At 42.4% G+C, this 15,136-nt stretch overlaps 2 protein-coding genes across 2 annotated transcripts in view; one reads left to right on the top strand and one right to left on the bottom strand.

Moving 5' to 3' along the window:
- Positions 1–7,008: 7,008 nt before the first annotated feature.
- Positions 7,009–12,057, bottom strand: LOC121681880 (beta,beta-carotene 15,15'-dioxygenase-like). The gene is made up of 11 exons (XM_042061824.1): positions 11,966–12,057; positions 11,523–11,651; positions 11,302–11,431; positions 11,027–11,174; positions 10,631–10,778; positions 9,969–10,189; positions 9,620–9,886; positions 9,279–9,384; positions 9,080–9,174; positions 8,773–8,884; positions 7,009–8,555 (listed from the first exon to the last, which is right to left on the bottom strand). Exons 1-11 carry the CDS (start codon positions 12,027–12,029, stop codon positions 8,395–8,397), a joined length of 1,581 nt encoding a protein of 526 aa, XP_041917758.1. The 5' UTR covers positions 12,030–12,057; the 3' UTR covers positions 7,009–8,394.
- pkd1l2b (polycystic kidney disease 1 like 2b) overlaps positions 12,027–15,136 on the top strand; it is a 28,566-nt gene continuing 25,456 nt past the window's right edge. The window contains exon 1 of the mRNA XM_042061823.1: positions 12,027–12,063. The gene's annotated coding sequence lies outside the window, so the exon portion shown is untranslated. The remainder of the gene's footprint in view (positions 12,064–15,136) is intronic.

The raw sequence follows: 15,136 nt of genomic DNA on the forward strand, positions 1-15,136 counted from the left end.
ATTGCTTGTTGATGAGTGTAAGTAATGATAGCAAAATAAACTCATTCTGCCCGATCAAATATGCACTTTTTTTTCCAGAGACACTGTTGAAGTACTTTGGAGCACATCTCTACCTCTACCTAACTCTACCTCATCAAGTGTCTGCCTCCATGGCTGATGACACAGAAGGTGAGGTTTTCTTGATGGCAAATGGTTACATAGCCTGTTAATATGACATGACACATTTAACATAGTTTTTATTTATTTATTTATTTATGTATTTATTTAATAATTGCAGGTTTGTCCACTGCAGAGTTGCAAATGCCTGAAAGCCAGGAACGAAGTAGGAATACGTATCTATTTTTTGGGACATTTTATTTTTGATTATTAATGTTTGTCTATTTTGGTTTTATTTTGTAGTTGAAGATTGCTCATTTAATGCACATTTGCAGATTTGTTCTGCAAATTTGTTGAAAAACAAGTCATTAAACTGATGTACTTGTTAACAACAAATATAAATGCAGTTGTATTTTGTTATTTGTCAATTCAACTTCAGTAAACCACCCTTAGTGCTTCACTTTGAATATGAATGTTTCAAATAAATCTGTGATTTTAGTACCCTCTAAGATTAAAAGGTGACAGGGTTGCTGTAAATAACAACTATATTTGGGGGCCAAGCAGCGAAGCTGCGAAGGCATCCATTGTGTTTCTACCTTTTCTTATTATTATTACGCTTCCGCAATGGGAGTCTATGGCAGCCCATAGAACCGTCTTGTGAAAAGTTGTGAAATTTGATGATGTCATTATGATGTCATTTTCCGCCATGATGGATTTTCCGCCATTTCCTGCCCTTTCCTGCCCTTCTCCAGCTGACCATCCCAAAAATGCACCAGAATACAGGATATCACATCTACCAAATTCAGAATTCCCCCCCCCCCACACACACACCCCCCCGTTTGTACCCACATTTGCACAAATAGGGTAGGGGGAGAGGGTCCTTATGCATCTGTGTCCAGGGGGACAGTAGTTCATAATCAGTCACTGTATTAATACATAACCTCACTGTATTAATTTATAATATGACATTATAGTGTGAAGTTGTCAATTATCGCCAAGCACAGGTGACTCTGCATTGTGGGAGGGGGCCCCCAAATCAAATTCTGCTTAGGGCCCCCAAAAGGCTCGGGCCGGCACTGACAATAGTGCAATACCAGGCTTTCTATTTTTATTTATTTATTTGCAAACAGAAAAGTGTCATTAATTACATTTGACAAATGTTAATACTAGTTAATATTAAGTACCAAGTATGACAACCAAAGACACAAAAACACAATGCACATAACAACCAAACAGACCGAAAAGGGAGGAGGGGACTGGCATATGTCCTAATAGCTCCTGTGTGTGTGTGTGTGTGTGTGATTTATGGGAGGTGTGAGAAGTATGACAAATATAACAATAATAGGCTTGCCCTGGATGCCTCCATGGTCACAGCATAAGCTGGACCCCATCAAAGGCACATTACGGTCGGAAGTCAGGGAGAGATGCTGCGGGACACAGGGCCCACTGCTGCCAGCCCAACACAATGTGTGTATGTGTGCACCTTATTAGATTAAATTCAACTTTATTGTCATTGTGCAGAGTACAAGTACTTGTACAAGACAACGAAATGCAGCATTGTTATCTGATGTGGGGTGCATTAAAATAAGTGAGTTGTACAGTATGCGATCAAAACATGCACTCAAAACATTTTAATTTGCCTTTTTCTTTTTTTCTTTGGACATGTATGACCCTTATCTGATGTGCAATGCATTAAAAGAAATGTGGTGTGCTATGTACCACCAGGATGATCGCCACTGGCTTCCCCATACATGCACACACTAGCCCTATTCCATTGTTTGTCTCTTTTCTTTGTTTATTTGTTTGTATAAGTATGAGCCTTATCTGATAGGTGATGCATTAAAAGAAGCCGCACATGCCGTGTCAAACCCGCCCAGGGCAGAAGACCAAGCACCAAATGAGGTCTGGCCCACCCCAGTCCACCAAGGAATCCGAAGCAGAACAGGAAAACCATATATGAATAATAATAATAATAATGGATAATAATAATAATAATAATAATAATAATAAGTAAATATGTGAGGGCCAGGCAACAGGGATGCAGGGATAACGTTTCAAAAGAAACGTTTATTCTGACAAAACATAAAACAGTCAGAAATCAGAACTAGAAATCATAACAAAATCTTCAACTAATTTGAAAGAGATAGGTCTAGGCCTAGAGCTACAAAACAGAACTTAACTCAAATCAAAAGATAATGTTGACTCAAACAGAACTGAACATAAAGAACTGACCTCCTACAATAACACGCCGGGGAACATATATACTGGCTGATTAGACCATTCAATACGCACAAGGGAAGACAACATTTACAAGAAGATAAACACAAAGACAAAGGTCACCTTAACATAACAACAAGGTAAGTAAATAATATTTCTTAATTAAGAATAATCATAACCAATATCAACCAATAAGTCAAAGTTAATCATTAACACTTTTAAGAACGGGCCTTTATTTTGTAGAAGGCTGAGACCCTGTAGTTTCTTAGGAGACAGTCAGAATAGTTGTGTGAAGTACTGGCACAGAGTTACAGAGGCTATAATATTGTTTTTTCTTTCTGCCGGATAACAAGCATCTCTGAACTGACCACATTTCAGCCCTCTCACTTGATACTTTTGGTTACCCAAAATGTATACTGCCAATAAAAGCATTACTGTATGGCAACCTCTAGGTGTAGAAGCATAATCCTGGTCTCAAATGAAAGGTAACACTGACTATTTGGACTGTATGTCAGAGGTTCTGATATAGAATGACTACACAAGATATGGAATAATTACACAAAAGTCTGTATTTTTGGATTTTCTTTGTTGTTTCAATGGGTGTGTATAAGATGGACTAAAACGTGTTTAAAAAAAAGAGTTGTTACTGTTTCAAGCGTTCACTATCCGAAATTTGCCAGATAGAACAAATGTGGGAGTGCTTTGTCTAGGTCACTAGTCAGGGTCCTGACAAGCTTCTCTGGAACACAGCTCTGCGCGGCATTACTGCTCGTGGTCGCGAAGTGCATCACGGCATCACGCCGGGCGGGAACTGCGCTGGCAGCCTGCGCCTGAGCTAAGAGTATATTACCATTTAATATAATTGGTGACCAGGGTCCCAAAATGCTCTGCCGGCAGCAAATGCCCTGGCAGCATTCGGTGAGATCTCCAACCACCTCAACAAAGCCAGTAATATTGGGACCCCTGGCCAGGACCCTGCAACAGGGGATTAGTATGACAGTGCTCGCTGAGATTTCTTGAAGTCGGAAAGTTCAGCGGGAAAATGAAGACGGTTGAGTTTAGGCAGCCTGATTTGGAAGACCGTCATTTACCGCCGTGGTGGCTGCACCAATCTTAAAAGAATGGGTAGACTCGAGAGTTAACTAACATGACGAGCCGAGCAATGAGCTTGCGGTCGCAGAGCTCGGGTCAGTGCAGGGGAATACAGCTTGCAGTTGCAGAGTTCGGGTCAGTGCAGGGGAATACAGCTTGCAGTTGCAGAGCTCGGGGTCAGTACAATGGGAATAGAGGAACTGGTGCAGTTGCAGGCTCATGGCCCGTGATTTGACGATTTATGAGTGAATCACGATGACATCCCAATTTAACTATCTACGATTACGGTAAGCTGGAAGCAATGGAATACTGTAACTAACAGCAAGAGAAGTGGTGAGCAGTAGAATTATTAGAGAGGATTCCAAGGGACAGAGCAGAGCTACAAGCTGGTGTAGGTGCTCCCTTGGTCAGCTAGGAGAGTATGGCTTCTACATACCTGACGCACCCGACCGGTAGCGCGACAATGTGACGTCAAAATGACGTAGATCTCTCTGGCGCGCCAGGGTTTTGGTCGTGTAGCGCACCACTCATTTTTTTTCAGACGAGCGCGACAAGGCGGAAACAGGAAGATGGACTAGTTCGAGGGCAAGCGAGTTGCAGTGTTTTGTTACAGTCGTGAATTGTTAATAGTTTGCTGGATAAGTTAACAAAGTTACCAGTGAGAGTTGCAACACATGGAATTAAGAGGAAAGAATAGAAACGATTTATTTTCAAACAAAGGATATCTATTAAGGCCTGAACAAAATCTCTTTCCACTTCAGGAAATTACACAAACTCAGCCAGCTGCTAGCTAGCTAGCTAGCTAACTAAACTGTTTAAATTATGAAAATTTCCCTCGGGATGACTAAAGTACCTATCTATATATCCATCTATCTATCTATCTATCTATCTATCTACCTGTGCACACACCTTGGAAACTACATGATAATGATGATGGTAGTTGTGAATAGTAGCAACCAAAGTCTGAAGTACCATCACAGAGGCTAGCTACTGGTGTTTCTTACTGCAGCTTCTTCTGCTGTTTAAGTAGTTAATGTTAGTCTTTTCACAACAGCGACACCTCTGTTCAGGAGAATATTGCAACTAGTGTTGCAACCACCACGCGCGAGTATAAATGGTTATGGCGCTTCTGTGACGTCACATTGTCGCGCTACTGGTCGGGTGCGTCGAGTATGTGGGACGTTTAACGGAGCAGAGCTACAAGCTGGTGTAGGTGCTCCCTTGGTCAGCTAGGAGAGTAACGGAGCAGAGTAATACGCTGGTGTAGGTGCTCCCTTGGTCAGCTGAATTGAGCCCAGATGCAGAGGTGTGCTTGGAGCTGCGGGATGTGGATCCCTGCTCTGGACCCACAACCAACTTCCTGGCGGAGGTACAGAAGTCGTGGGAAAAGCCATACTCGGCCTGGCTCACCTCCCAGAGGTGGAGTAGACGCTAGCGTACCACTGCCCCCAGGGAGCATCAGCCCGAGGGCCGCTGACACTACCATCCAAGTCCTGTCGGGTTATGGCTGGCCAGGTATCTAAGGCGTATGCCTGTGTGGGGCAGGCTTGCTGGGCTCTCAATACGGCGGCCGTTCTCCAGGTGTATGCCGGGGGAGAGTATGTGGTTGCCTGCCGAGGAGGAGGGGACCTCGACCCCACCCCAGAGTGGTGGAGGGCCCTGGACCTCTTTCTACGAGCATCGAGGTGCGCTGCTCTGGCGCAGGGCAGGGCGATGGGCCATTTGGTGGTGCTGGTGCGTCACCTGTGGCTCACACTGTCACTGTCACTGTTCCGTTGCTCGACGCGCCACTGACCCCCTCAGGATTGTTCGGGCCAACCAGGGGCAACATGAGGCAGCGTTTTGAAGCGGCACAAAGGAGTGCGGAGGCACTAAAAAAAGCTCTCTGCCTCTGCGAGGCGTGCGCCGTACCCACAGTGACAGCAACAACAACAGCCACAGCAGAAGCAGCAGCAGTCCGCTTCACGCTCAGCCCCCCACCGGCCAGCCCCAAGCAAGCTGACTGTGACTGGGGCAGTCACAGGAGGTTGGCGAGCCGTTCCCCAAGTGCGCCAAAGTGTTCTCCCAAGTGACAGTTCGACTGAAAGCCTAGTTTATCAGAATCGTCACGTCTAGACACATGGCCGTTTGCAATTGTGATTCACGAGATATTTGCTGATTATGATTTCACCCTATGCCAGGGCTGTAGTACTCGAGTCCGGTCTTGGACTCGAGTCTGGACTTGAGACCGTTTTTCTATGGTCTCGGACTTGTCTCGGACTCGCTAGTATTTGGACTTTGTCTTGTCTCGGTCTCGGCCACTGGTCTTGCCAAATATGGCTTTTGGTCTCGACCGAGTCCAGGTGTCTTTAGGGCCATCAAAATTAACGTGTTAATCGCCGCGATTCATTTTGAAATACATAATGCGTTACAAAATATTAACGCAATAGTGTTTTCCTTTGTGGGGGGGCTGATGTCACATAACGGAAGCCGCAAAACCTAAAACCGCAAGCCTGAGAGTTTATTTTACTGTCTGTGGAGTTAGCTGAAGATGAAGAGGAACCAACATTTAGCCAATAAATAGTAGCTTTACTGCAAACTGCTTTTCACTCTTGTTAGATAACGTTTACAATGTCAAAATGCACCAACAGCAACAGTTACATAAAGATGATACTTTTCGGGTCCTCTCCATTAAGATCCAACTTGAACGTATGCTACTCCATTTAATTGAGAGCACGTCTGAGCGCACACGAGAGGGAGAGAAAACGATTGGCAGGCTCCAGCTGGCTTTTCGTTGTTGATGATAATTGATATCTCCTTTTTAATATAAGAAACTTATAAAAGGAAGGCAACAAAGACGAGGTTAGAGGAGATTGCTGATTTATCCGATTTCCACTACTGACCAGTTAAGGCCTAAACTGAGAGCCAGGGCACTTTGACATGTAGGCTGCACTCACTGTGATTTGAAAAATGGACAAAAATATGAAGAGTTGTCTTTGCCTTTGTGTAATGGAACTGGTGAGTCTTGAAGTCTTCAATAATTTGTTTACATGAAGCACATATGCCGATTGAAACACATCGCTAGCTAGGTGACTGGCTCAGGCTCATCATTCACTTTTAATTGCAAACAGAAAATGTCTAGCTAGCATCATGTCATTACATGCTTCTATTTCCAAAGGAATGAAAGCTGTTTATACCAACTTAATATCATGCTTATCATTGTTAATATTGTACAATACATGTGGTACAAACAATATTAGAGCTTGTGGACTAGCTATAGGCTATATTTCAATGGAGCTGGTAAAAAAGATCATTATGAGAACGTGGCCACAATGGGCTTAAAGTGACAGTGCACCATTTACAAATGAGTTAATCGAGATTAATTCATTTCAAATCGTTTGACAGCCCTATAATAATATTGGAGAAGGGGAATGGCTACACTTACAAATCCTGGGTGTGTTCACACTGTTTTTGCTTTTAGATAATAATAATAATAACAACCCAAAATGATTGTCTTGATACTGTCATGCATAAGACTTTTTTTCCTATCCTGGACTCGGTCTTGAACCTTTTTGGACTCGGTCTCGTCTTGGACTCGAACCTCTTTGGACTCGGTCTTGACTTGGTCTCGACTCTCGACTAGTCCTGGTCTTGGACTTGACTTGGACTCGACAAATGTGGTCTTGACTACAGCCCTGCCCTATGCCTCCAAGCAAGTGTAACCTGCATTGTGTTGAACCTGGCTCGTATGCCAGCAGCACTCTTGAGGCGCCGGGGAGTTAGGTTTACCAACGTTCCACGAGCACAGCTAAGCTAGCTGGCATCCGTTACACAAGCCAAAAGGTAGAGGCAACTCTGTGAGCTGAAGTATCTATGAACAAGCCCGACGCGACCGAACACTAGCTGTTAGGTAGAAACAGGCAATCAGCAAAACAAGTGGCTTCAACTGGCATACATGTTTGCGACATGTCTCTCAACGAACGAGTGGGCTTTACATAACAGCTCTAATACGAATGCAACAACTGCCTCACTCCAAGAGTCCCCGTGCAGACGCAAATGAAAGTGTGTAAACAGACGGATTTAATGGGCAGCAAGTTCTGCATGAAACGAGGGAGCAAACCGGTGGCTACTGCGAGCGCGAGCGAATGCTGAAGCGGTGCGAGCAGGTGAGCCTTGACTAAGTTATCTGGTTAATGGGAAGTGGAGGCGTGGCAAGGTTTCCTCACGTTCCATGGCAAGGTTTCCTCACGTTCCATGGCAAGGTTTCCTCACGTTCATGAACTTCCGTTTGCAACTGTGACATCTGTGTAATTCCAAATAGGGGTGAATACCAGGCATTCCTGGCACACATTGGAAATGTGACTTCACATATTGTAAGTCAGTGTAGCATCAAAATGCCTTCCTTTGAGGCAAAAAACTACATTGTGTTGCTTTAAAGCAATACTCCGGAGTGAAAATAACTTAGGAATTCTCAAGATGCCGGCGATTGAAAGACAAGTTTAAGGTAATGCACTGATTTCCTTAACAGTCCTCATTATAACCTCTCTGTACACAACGTTTACAATACTTTGATTGTCTGTAGGGACCCTCTCCACACCACTACTGAACCATTTCATTGTTAATGCAAAAATCTCAAAACTCCTCTGATTAATGTATTTAAATTTGAACTCCATCCATAAATAGACCCTTGGTGGTTTTACTCCAGATTATTCCCTATAGGAGTCCCTATTCAAATGATGAAAATTTGCATCAAAAAGTTGGATAGAAACCCAGCTAGTGAAGACAGTGAAGTTAAAAAACAAATGAAATACTAAATTATATTATGGGCTTGTTATATGTTAATAAATAGGCAGCATCATATGTAAATAATACATTTGACAGATAATGTGTTACAATTTGTCTCATTGAGATTTGATCGATAATGTTAATAATAATCACAGAGCACATAGGGTTTTCAATAACTATTTTAAGGGCTGAAAGAAACGGTTAAACCCAAAGACCAAAACCTGCTCAGTTGCTGTCCTTCTGAGGAATAAAATAGCCGTGCAGATCCATGTGAACAGACACATCCACCTCTGCACGGGCAATCTCCTCCAATGTCTTGGCATTCAAGATGAGCATGAAGTTGGGTTTTGCAGGATTAAGAGACACGATCGAGGACAGAAGGACTCCTGAAATGAAGTCAAAGAAAAATAAGGTCATAATTTTTGGAAGACTAATGGCGCATTATGAATCGTTGTGGGTGGTATTCACTTTACATTACAGCACATGCTGTGTTCTGTGATAATTCTCAGAAATAACATCATATTGTTCTGTATTATATATTATTATAGATTATATATTGTATTATATAATGTTCCTGTTTTGCTTTCTGTGCATGCTACTAACCATCATCCTCCTCAACAGCATCAGGTGAGGCCACAAAAATCGGCTCAGAGATGTAGCACTCGTCATTAGTCCAGATTTTATGAGTTCTGGTGACAATGTCCACTTTGGCAATCTGCAGGAAAGATGACAGATAGTGTAACCCTTATGAGCAAATTCGTTTTTGGTGTTACCTGTTACTTTATGACGGAGTGCCGTCACTACAGTTGAGTATGCGCTCTGACTAAGAGGGCCTGGTTGTTTTAGTAGCTCAGAAACCCAGGTTCAAGGCCGGGTGGGGTTCTTATCGGGTGCTGATAAAGCATCTTACCTTATTTGGATGTGGAGACCACTCCACTCTTGAGCCGTAGAAATATCTGTACTTTTTGGTATTGAATTTGTAATTAATCTGTGGCAATTCTAAACCTGAGAAAAAACATAATATAATAAGATTCCAGGAAAACGTTTTGATCAACAGCTTATTTAATCAAATGCAGCAAGCTAATAGCCAATGAAAGAAGGAAACCTACCCACAAAGAGTGTATCAGGTGAACAGAAGACTGAGCCATCATTTTGGGTCACTGCTTTGGCTGATGTGTCCTCTAGTGTTACAAGGTTTGTGCCCACTGGAGTGTTCTGAAGGAGAGGGTGTGACCAATAAACACAATATAAACTAGATGTACTGAAAAAACGGTACAAAATATGACCACTGCTCAGTCCTGCACATTCTCTCCACAAAAATAAATCGTGCTTGTACAGTATGCCGTGCTTGTATATATATATATATATATATATATATATATATATATATATATATATATATGAGAATATGAATATAAAATTGCATGCAGAGATATTTACTGCCTTGTACCTTGTCAACAGTGATGGGCAAAACGAATCTCTGACAGACTGGTGGTGAGAAGATCTTGTTGTTTTCAATGAACTTGTCTGTGTCCTGTTTCAGGTTTTCAATGTAGAACATTTCGTACAGGTTGCTGTCTTTGTATGCAATCAGATCAAACACAACATGGCCGTTTTCCTCGTAAGAATTTATGTGGTGGAACACCACAAAGGGATCTCCATAGAACTTTCTGGAAATGGCTTTCCCAGTGTGCCGGTCGATCAGATGAAATATTGTCTACAACAGACCAATACAAGTCATGTAATATCTGGAATGTAAAGTGAAAACGTGCGTACTTCAAAGTACATTTGTCACTTACAACATCATCTTTGTCATATGTGAGGCAGGCTCCCCAATTAACCCCTCTGAAGTAGGCCGTTGCAAGCCTGAGGATGTCAAGCTTAAAGGCTTGCTCCACGAAGACAATGTAGTTCTCAGTCATGCCAAAGCTGTGGAAGTAACTCGGGTAGAGGGCTGATCTGAAGGGGATAGAGCACACCTGCTCCACTTTACTCAAGGTTGGCTGTTTCTTGTCTTTATCTGCAGACAGATATCAGTATTTCTGTAATGCAACAGTTGTTATGTCAATGGTTTTTAAACAATTAAACTATTAACTATAATAGTTGGGCAGCCATGGCCTACTGGTTAGCGTTTCGTACTTGTAACCGGAGGGTTGCTGGTTCGAGCCCTGACCAGTGGGCCGCGGCTGAAGTGCCCTTGAGCAAGGCACCTAACCTCTCATTGCTCCCTGAGCGCCGCTGCTGTTGCAGGCAGCTCACTGCGCCGGGTATTAGTGTGTGCTTCACCTCACTGTGTGCTGAGTGTGTTTCACTATTTCACGGATTGGGATAAATGCCAAATTTCCCTTATGGGATCAAAAGATTATATATACTTACTTATTTACTCATACTTAAAATATGTTAATGTTATCTTGTCCATGTGTTGCTGTGACTGGCCATAACACTTTTTTCTTGTTGATACCTGATGCGTTGGCTGGAACTTTGAATATCATGTACTTGGGTCGGCCAAAACCCATAATTGCTGTGCCCATGTTGTAGGTGTTTCCTTCTTCATCATAGTGAGGGTGTGCAGTAGCCAAGTTTACTGCAATATGGTTCCTGTAATTTACCTGAAGCAAAGTTTATCACAGTTCATCAGTTTCATAACTTTATAAAGGCCTCTCACACCTTGCTCAATGATAATGTGGACACACACAACTCATAAAACACAACTCATACAACAAAGCAAAAAGACTATGGAACAGTCTTGCACACCACTGACAAAAAACATAACCATATGAAAACTCAGAAATTAACATTTAAATCATGTTTTTTATTCTATTGTATTGAATACAAATGTGTTCATATTTGAACTCACTCTCCCAACTGTCTCCAGAGTGTGTGGGTCGACCTGGTTGATGTAGTTCACTTCAGATGCAGCATAGTAGTCCTCACCATATCGTATAATATTCACAAGGTTGTTGTCCGTGAAATCAGGGATGGCATTGCTGAAGTAGGAGAAAGCCCTTTGGAGAGGCCAAAAGTGTCATGGGTTTTGAGATTACTCCTGGTTTATGTAAATTAATTTAGAACTGTTCCTTTGTAATTTCAACTGAACAATGAAAATGTATTGCATTGAAATTCAGGTATTACTTTGAAAATATGCTTTTGCAGGGATCAGGATAGGCCATAGTCCCAAATTCAGACACCACAATCCTGTTGGCACCTGTGTTCTTTTTGAAAGTATCACTCTTGAGAAATTTACTCCGGTAGTAGACATCACCTGGAAAGTGACAGCATTCACTATCAGTAGCTGTTGTATTGCATTGCAACTCAGTGCAAATAGTGATGTGTGCTCTGCCCTTCCTTCTCACCATCTTTAAAGGTGAAGCTATGGAGGAGAGCCATGCCATCAAACCAGTGTTTGTATGCAGTATCCCCAACAGAGAACATCCCAGGTCCATTGCGCACAAGGGTTCCCTGTAACCATTCAGGAACTGTGCCTGAACGCACACAGGAAACACAAGAAAATTATAACAACCTGCGGTTATCAGCTACGGTAAACCAACGGTACAGTTAATGATATTTATAGTGATACTTTTATTTTGGCAATAATCAATCATCATAACGTCACCATATCGTTCTCGTCGAAATAGCATGTGCAAATGAAAAATGCAACGCCAAGAAAATTATGCAAATCAAGCTATCCCAATTGGTTTGGACATAAACTATAACCATCCGTCATCAGTGTAACTAGATGAGTAATAGTATTTTGAAACTGTAGATATTTTATGTAAGTTTCAGTTGAAGTTGATACCTGATACTTCCGCTTTTACAGGCTCCGGGGTCTCTGTTCCATTTTTTGCAAATACTTTGTCCATGATTCCGTGCTGTCAGCAAACTATTTTCCGTGTGGTAAGTGAGGTTGCTCTCTCAGTCCAAAAGGTCACTATGCTCACCTACTTGTGCGTCGACTATATATCACAGCCCAACAACATGTTTTTGTCTTACGTAACGGACATTTGTCAGCGAATTGGCGAGTTTCACAGAAAACTCAAACTGTACAGATAGTGCACTCTTCAGAATTTTTTTTCGTCTGGTGTGTCTGTTTATTCACCGTGAGGAGGACTGTTAACCTACAGAACTGTCTTAAATTATTTAAGTGCGATAAGTGTTTTACTATCTAACCCTATTAAAGGGACCGGAGACATGGCACACGCAATGCAAAGTCAAAGTCAAAAACGTCTTTAGGCTATACAAACTGAGTAGCCTGTAGCTGCCTGGCCATTTGAGTTCAAATCACCTCTGATGCACACAGACTGACTGTCATTTCACCATTGCAATATCTTAGAGAGACACACATTTTTAAACTTTGACAATTTTAAACACTTTTTAAGTATGCTTGTTTGGTATACAAAGTGCTGCACAATCTTGCCCCCCCTCCGCTGCATGGCTTTCTCCAAAGACTTGGAAGTGGAGGTAGTACACGGGCCTCTGTAAAAGGGGTCTGTATAACACCATTCAGACGCACCGCTTTTGGCCAAAACGTATTGTCAGTAGTAGGAGGTAAACGGAATAGCTTGCCCCTCCCGATAAGAGAGTGTCCTACATATAACACTTTTAAAACTCACTGAAAACAGTGGCTCCTAGAAAACCAGAGATGCACTCACCTTAAACTGCCACACATGTAATTTCATCATCCACACACGTTCACTATCAACTGAATGTATAGAGGTGGATGAATAATGTCCTTGTCTTCATGTATTTCTGTTTTGTTTTGTTTGTTTACTCTGTCAATGTACTGCCCTTATGTCCTCCTTGTCTTCATGTATTTCTGTTTTGTTTTGTTTGTCTGTCATGTTTTGCTTATTCTGTTAATGCATATGTCACCCTTATGTGTTTAATTTTACAGTGTATGAGTGCTGTATGACTGCTGGCTATATATGTTTTGTCCTATGTCACCTGCCTAGGGACTGCAGATGAAAAGTAGTTATTATGACCGCCGCGCAGCGAAGCGGCGGTCATATAGGTTTAGTCAGATTTTTTTTTTTTTTTTTTTTTTTTTTTTTTTCGCATGCCCAAATTTCCGTCAATGATTCCCGGGACACTGAAAGACCGGGGTACACGAAACTTGGTGGGCATGTAACCCCACATGGATAGCATGGAACCATCGTTTTTCGTTTTGATCTGTAGCCCCCCCGCTGGACTGGACCCCCCGAAAGGAGGGTAGGGCAGACACAGTTTTCTGTGAATATCTCGAAAACCGTAGGGTTTAGGAGGACCATTTTTTTTTTGTATGTTGATCTCAAGGGGCCATGTTAACCCATTCCATAACCACTCATTTCATGTATAGCGCCACCTAGTTAAACACAAAAAAGTAAAAATGAGGTGTTGTAATTGAAGGTATCTGTGACCTAACATAGTCAAAACTGCACGAAATTGGAAGTGTAGGATCATTATGACACCCTCTGTATGCACGCCAAGTTTTGTGGAATTCCGTTCATGGGGGGCCACACAATAAATTAATTTATGTCACTGTACACCAACTGGCCTGTAGGTGGCCGGAGACAGTTTTCTGTGAATATCTCGAGAACCGTAGGGCCTAGGAGGTCCACCTATTTTATGTATGTTGGTCTTAAGGGGGCATGTCAACCCATCCCATTACCACTTATTTCATGTATAGCGCCACCTAGTTAAAAATTAAAAAGCAAAAAATTAGGTGTTTTCATCACAATATCTCTGGCTGACAAGGTCAAAACTGCACGAAATTAAAAGTGTAGGATCATTATGACACCCTCCGAATGCATGCCAAGTTTTGTGTACTTTCGTCCATGGGGGGCCCTACAATAAAATAATTTATGTGTACATTTAGTGACGTACACCAACAAGGATTCCCGGGACACTGAAAGACCGGGGTACACAAAACTTGGTGGGCATGGAACCGTCATTCTTCGTTTTGATCTGTAGCCCCCCCCCCCCGCTGGACTGGACCCCCCGAAAGGAGGGTAGGGCAGACACAGTTCTCTGTGAATATCTTGAGAACTGTAGGGCCTAGGATGACCAATTTTTTCCGTATGTTTGCCTCCAGGGGTCATGTTAACCCATTCCATGTGCACACATGTGCATAAACAGATACACACGCACACACATACATTTACAGTAATCATACGTATGACACATACTCACACAGTAGACATATGTACGCATGCATGCACATGCACAAACACACATACGCAGGCAAACACACAAGCACGCACATACACACACACACACACACATAAACATAAATTTGTACACGCACACATGCACACAATTCAAGAATTTTTCCCGTCATCTACTCCCTGAATTTTTGGTCATTGATACCCGGGACACCGAACCACCGGGGTACATGAAATTTGGTGGGTATGTAGCCCCACTAGACTTTTACGGACAAATTTCATTTCGTCGCCGGGGAACCACCACCAACCCCCCCCCGTGCTGGGCCCCCTGAACCGCAAAAAACAGTTTTTCCTAAATAACTACCTGAACCGTGGCACTGAGGATGAAGAATCTTTTATGGTATGTTGGTCTCAAGGGCCCACATCAACCTGGCTCATAATCACTCATTTGTGATTTGCACCCCCACCCCCCGGTAAAAAATGAAAATGCAATATTATTCTGCTTTAATCGACCCTATCTTCAGTTAAGATGTTCAGAACTGCACCAAATTTTATGTGTATGATTGACCTGGCATTCTCCGGGGGTATGCCAAGTTTCGTAGAATTTCATCCATGGGGGGGTCTAAAAAAATTAGGTTATGTGTACATTTAGTGACTGTACACTCATTGGCCTGTAAATGGCGGTGCACACATATACACATGCACACACACAGGCACCCACATACTATCGGTATTAGAACGGCCGATACATAATTACAAATTCAGTAGGATTAAAAGAAAGCCAAAATAAATATTCATCATCATCATCATGGCTGCATTTTCAGTATTGG

The sequence above is a fragment of the Alosa sapidissima genome, chromosome 14, assembly GCF_018492685.1.
Source record: "Alosa sapidissima isolate fAloSap1 chromosome 14, fAloSap1.pri, whole genome shotgun sequence".
NCBI lineage: Eukaryota > Metazoa > Chordata > Actinopteri > Clupeiformes > Clupeidae > Alosa > Alosa sapidissima.

Coding starts and splice junctions, on each gene's coding strand:
- LOC121681880 (XM_042061824.1), bottom strand. CDS start 12,029: ATGGACAAAGTATTTGCAAAAAATGGAACAGAGACCCCGGAGCCTGTA. Junction 10,190..10,630: donor AGTTCCAGCCAACGCATCAG/GTATCAACAAGA, acceptor ATCTGTCTGCAG/ATAAAGACAAGAAACAGCCA. Junction 8,556..8,772: donor TGCTGTTGAGGAGGATGATG/GTTAGTAGCATG, acceptor ACTTCATTTCAG/GAGTCCTTCTGTCCTCGATC.